This window comes from Ceratina calcarata, unplaced genomic scaffold (genome assembly GCF_001652005.2).
Source record: "Ceratina calcarata isolate Rehan_Ccalc_2016 unplaced genomic scaffold, ASM165200v1 scaffold250.2, whole genome shotgun sequence".
NCBI classification, from domain to species: Eukaryota; Metazoa; Arthropoda; class Insecta; order Hymenoptera; family Apidae; genus Ceratina; species Ceratina calcarata.
Genome location: NW_017147019.1, coordinates 534,668 through 540,202, shown reverse-complemented (window position 1 = coordinate 540,202; position 5,535 = coordinate 534,668). Strand labels below are relative to the sequence as shown.

The window sequence follows — 5,535 nt, the reverse complement described above, 5'->3', positions numbered from 1 at the left end:
GTTTGGGAGTTATTGGCAAAAAACTAAAATTTTGCAAAATCTGAAGGGGTACCCCCTTGAAAAATTTCGAAAAAATTGAAAAATTTTTTTTTGTCAAAATTTCGAAAAATGCTTCAAATAAAAGTTGTAGGGTTAATAATAGGAATCTACAATAACAAATTCAACATGCTAGCATTGTTTAAATATCTAGTCTATACATCCTTACCCATGCAATGAATCGTACAAAAAATCAATACACGCATCCATAATTCTGGATCGTCAATACATCGTGAATTCCTGTAATTCCTGATTTGATTGTATATTTTTTTTAAACTCGATTCCCGAAATTCGCGTCGAGAACCACGTTCGAATCAGTTGAACAAAAGCGATCGATCGTCGACTGCGCCGACGAGTAATTGCTCGTTGTGGGTGGTAAGTTGCTCCGATGCAACCTAATTTTGGTTCGTGATCGCGCCTAGTTACACAGCTCGGTACGTTTACAGACATAATTGCGTCCGTTTAAAAAAGAGTAACGAGCCACCGGCAGCGAGTTTGCCGTCGAGTGCGACACGAGTTCGCTCGTTACCCTGTCCTTTTGACATCCCTTAAATTTTTCAAAAAGCCGAAACGAACGGACCGTTTAATTTGATGGAAAAACAGCGGCCGGAAATTTAATTCGAGTTTCGCGAACTTTTACTTGCCCCAGGAAATTATTGGATCCTCCGCATCATGTGGCCACCGTACACATCTGCGTATGTGCACGACCCGGACGACTACTGCTGTAAAAATTTGTACGTGTTCGCGTTGGTGCATCTAGGGGTGGTCTACGTGATCTTCGCGATCACGTTGTTCGTGATTACCGTGCTGGCGTCTTTCAGAATTCTGGCCTGCCCGCTACCAGAAAGGTAAGCCACCGTATCCGTACTCCTCGTAAATCGTACTCCTCGATGAAATTGTGGCGCTCGATGGATTCGTCCCTTCACCGCGATACCGAATCTGTACAATTGCGGAATTCGATCAATGTGATTGCTAGTTAACGGCGCGATAAACCCTGCCCCACATTTCTCCGCGATACGTGTTTACGATTCCGATAACGCGTCAAACCTGTATCGAACTTGTAACAGATTATTCAAAAAGATAAAACGTTTCGAAGTAGAACGGATGCAAATAGTTTTTGTTTCTGTGAATCTCGATAGCTTCCAACAACGCAATGCAACCATTTACACTTCCAATGATTTTATGTGATCTGTTATTTAAAAATGTCAAGTGAGGCTCGAGTAGAAAAGGTTAAATAATTGTAGAAGAATAGCAAAGACGCCGAGGAACTTAGGATATTCTGGGTATTGGGTCAATGCATCTGGCGTATGACGCGCAACCCAAGTAGTCTATGTCTATACCCGGAAAGCAATCAGTAGTACGTAGATATACACATGCGCGCGCGTACACACCGGCAACTAGATCGCATAGGTGCAAAATAGTAGGTCAACGAATTTGGTCGCGTGTCGGCGCAAGAGGTTCATAAATACCAGGGAAGGCCGCGAATACGACGGCGCGCGTCGATGAACCGAACAACGTTTCCGTGCCGCGGGAGACCCTCGGTTTTTGCTCTTCCCGCGGTTCCAACCCCTGTCTTTCGTGTTAACCGCGGGCTCGCGTGATCGAGACCGAAAGAATTTACGGGACACGCACGCTTTCAGTTTTGTTGCGCGCTGACCGGGTCGCCCGCGGATCGATTTAGATGCGGCGCCGTAGCTCTGCTTCGATCCGGACTCCTGCTATGATAAATCGTACGGGGAACTTATCTCTACTCCATGCTGAAATGCCTTAGATAACGCCAATAAAAAATGTCAACTCGTAGCTTGAAGAGAATCGATGCTGGAATAATTTTTATTTGAATATGAAAATATTTCCTGCAACTCGATAGTAGAAATCCGAAGAAACGTGTGTCTAACATTTGGAGGTGTAGTAAGCAGTTTGAGAACGAAGATCGAAGAATAATTGCTCTATCTAGGTTGCGTTCGAGTACGTAGTTCGTCTTATAGACAGTGAGTGATATTTTGAAAGGTCGACAGACATAGTCTGTTCACTCATCGCACACTGTTGACCTATTGCGATAGAAAAGTAGATAATACGAAACATTTAGTATAATACGATAGACTGCATACTTTAACTTTACAAGATTGTCGACGCGTCGTACTATAGAATGATAGAAGTTCACGTAATGAGCCCACCGTTCGCGTTGTTTTAATGTGTTTCAGGTACAGATAACCATAGCGCTCGTTCCGCGCGAAAGAAGTGAGACCACAAACACGATGGAAAACTTGCTTAGATAACCAAATCATCCTGCAGGAACAAGTTTTGAAGACAGTCATAGAACGAGACGAGGATTGTTTCGCACAGTACGATAGCGTTTCCAACGTGGAAGTCACGCGAAAGTCTAGCCTGGCGAAACACAGTCCCAAGAGCTCGGACTGCAATCCAGAAGCGCTGGAAAAGATAGAAATGGTACAGGAATGGTACGGAAGATATGACACCACTTGACAATTGGTAGCTTGAAAGAAAATGTGACTGGAAGTAGGGCGAGTCAAGCATTGCAGAAATCGACAGATCATCGCCAACTCGACTGAGAACAACGACTATGATAATCGAAGTGATAGTCTCTCGTTTGAAAAAGAAAATTCGACAACACAAATTGAGATCCTATTCCCAGAAAAACGATGGGCTGCAAGTGAGCTGAAGCGACACCAGCAGAAACCTTTTGTTTCCTATTTCCTCCTTCCTGTGTCAACGTGGAGTTTGATAATCGTCGGTTGATACCTGTCTTCAAACAGGTCAAAGGTAAGTGGTACCCATTCGTATCTTTCGTACTTTGCTTTTCGAAAATTGAAAAAACAGTGCAACAATTATATGTAAGAATAATTGGGGAAACTGTTGAATACTATGGATACATTCGGGTACACTTGTCCAGCTCCATTTGACGGGCTTTAATTGTCACGTTAGAATCCGTACGAAGGAATTCTGTTGTATGTGCTACCTTTTATAAATGTTTTTATCGGCGGTTATGGGGTTTCATGCTGTTTGTACACGTAACGACATTACATTCAGATCTGTTTTAACTGTTAACTGACCATACAATTTCTCGTTTATTTGATCGTAACATCGATCCATTTTAAATATTTGTTTTTATTCGCTACATAAAACTGAATGTAACGATTTGTTCTCCTCGAAATTCTCAGTTAACAGTTAATCATTTTAATGTTGTTGGGATAAAATCAAAAGGATGTTTGATGTTCCGTCAGTCAATGTCCATCTTCAACTCGAGTCGTTTCGCGATGTAAAGCAATGGGACAACAAACGTGTTCCATTTCTATGTATCATTCGTCAGATCTCGATCACTTAATTATCGGGCTGATAAAATCTAAAAAAAAAAAAGGGCACGTCTGTAAAAATGATTTAAGGGTGATATAGCATCGCATTGTTCCTTAACGAGGCCTGAGAAAACCCTCTTAAATGCAATTAAGAAATATCAGTGTCTCGAGTTCGCAATGAATGTCAGAAGTAATCTCGTTCGAAAGGAGACAAGATAAATAAGTGTCAATTAAATCAAACAGGACATTTCATTGCATCGGCCAAACGGTTGATGACACTTTGATGTATACATACACGTATATTCTGTATATGTACATATATAAATATATATAACCGTTATTGAATAATCGTTATATCGAAGAATCGACCAAAGAGTTAGGCAAAGGTAGAGTTTTAAGAAGCGTGCGACTAACAAAGGTCTCCTGATTCTTGTTCGTCGAGTGCGTCGTTTAAGGTGATCGCGTAGAATAAAAAACGGTTCGACGTCCATGATGACACGGCAATTGAAAAACGGGTCCATACTTATAATCGTCCGTACGGCATAGTAAATGTTAATCCGTAGTCGTGTAGTAAAAAGAAAAATACCAGTATAATACTTCTGTCATCTTCTGTGAAGGAAAATTGTTGACGGACGCATGCAGTCGGAATATTTATTTGTGTTGTCGAATTGATTAGCAGACGGATTAATTCAATTTTCCCTTGAATAACGCGCAAAATGATTCTAAACGGGAAATCAATAGAATCGTTGCTCGATTTTCGCGAAATCCCGTCAATCCGGAAATTCCATTTCCGAGCTGTCGAAACGTGCACGCGTATAGTGTCGTGATTTATGAGACGCAGAGTTCTCTCTCTAAACGGAAAACGTTCGCCTAAATTAAACTTACATACAATTTTGGCAAGTTAGAGCTCTTTACAATGCTGATAATAAATTACTGCAGTCTTAGAGGATACCAAGTCCCAGGCACGAACGTGAAACAACGAAGTACAAAATATTACCGCTAAAGACACACACATATGTTCGTCGCGTACGTGGGCGAAATTCGAGATTAAAAATTAGAGAAATGAAGGAAAGAAGGGACCTGAACTCGACGTAATTTCTTTACTTCGCAACTTTATCTCTGTTCAAAATGGCTAAACAAGTTTTCAGAACATTTAGTCATCGTAAAAGGAATTATAGATACGAATTCACGGTAAATCCCTCATGATCACTGTGGCGAAAAGTATTGTACGAAAAGTATGATACCACAGTTGTATTAATTAAACCGACCGAAATTCTCGGCTCATTGTCTGCTTTGCGTCAGCTCGTTGCGCGAGTGTAACGCAGCTGTACGCACCGGTTCTCGATTAATTACCCATGTAACTTCTCATTATCGCAGCTGTGCGCGGTACACGTATACGTGAAGCATGGGATTGATACGGAATTCGTGGAAACGTCAACGGGTTTTCTCTGAAAAAGATCAATCGATAGAGAAAATAATTGGGTGCGCGGTGGTATTTAGAAAAATTGACATAGAGTGGCGAGAGAACGCGACTAGAACTTCAATCGAGGGCGGATAGCTACATGGAATTAACGAGAGCAAATAAACCCACGGTATCTTTCCACGTTGGCCAATATTCACGGAAATGTATTCCGAGTGTTTCAGACCTCAGCGAGCTCTGAAATTTTTAACGACGAATATCAAAAACGCTGCGTTTCATGCATTATTTAATGTTTCCACGATTTCCGATAAATATAATACAGACTGTATGCATGTAAAGAGGATTAAGTCTCGAGCAAAAAAACTCGTAGTTTCTCTTATACGATCTTCTGATCATTAGCGTAAAGCTTGATGATTATGCTGATTCTGTGTTAACGTATCGTTCTTATAGACTAGAGAACGTATTTATTTTTGTACTGGATTTAATTGAAAACACGTGCGAGTAAAAGAAATATTATCAGATTTCTTCCTTTGTGATATATTTTATTAGAAATCAGTTGTTAATTTTTCATCAGTCTTCGTGTTAGCTAAATTAATAAAATAAGGTAACTATGATACATTCGGTCAGATATTAGCGACGCGTAAAATTTTAACCGTGTAATTAATGAAGTAATGGTTAGGGAATTAATTCCACGCACTCACGTCGCAAAACTGTGGTCCAGGCTTTAACGTAGGGTCGTAATACGTTCTAGTGTTTCCTTCCTCCGTG

The 5,535-nt window shown here is 40.8% G+C and overlaps 1 protein-coding gene across 1 annotated transcript in view; it reads left to right on the top strand.

Annotated features, from left to right (window-relative positions):
- Positions 1-5,301, top strand: part of LOC108623091 (uncharacterized) — a 19,864-nt gene extending 14,563 nt beyond the window's left edge. The window contains exons 7-8 of the mRNA XM_018021383.2: positions 686-884; positions 2,238-5,301. Of these exons, the coding sequence (XP_017876872.1) occupies positions 686-884; positions 2,238-2,247 (209 nt within the window). The 3' untranslated portion in view covers positions 2,248-5,301. The remainder of the gene's footprint in view (positions 1-685; positions 885-2,237) is intronic.
- The last annotated feature ends 234 nt before the right edge of the window (positions 5,302-5,535 follow it).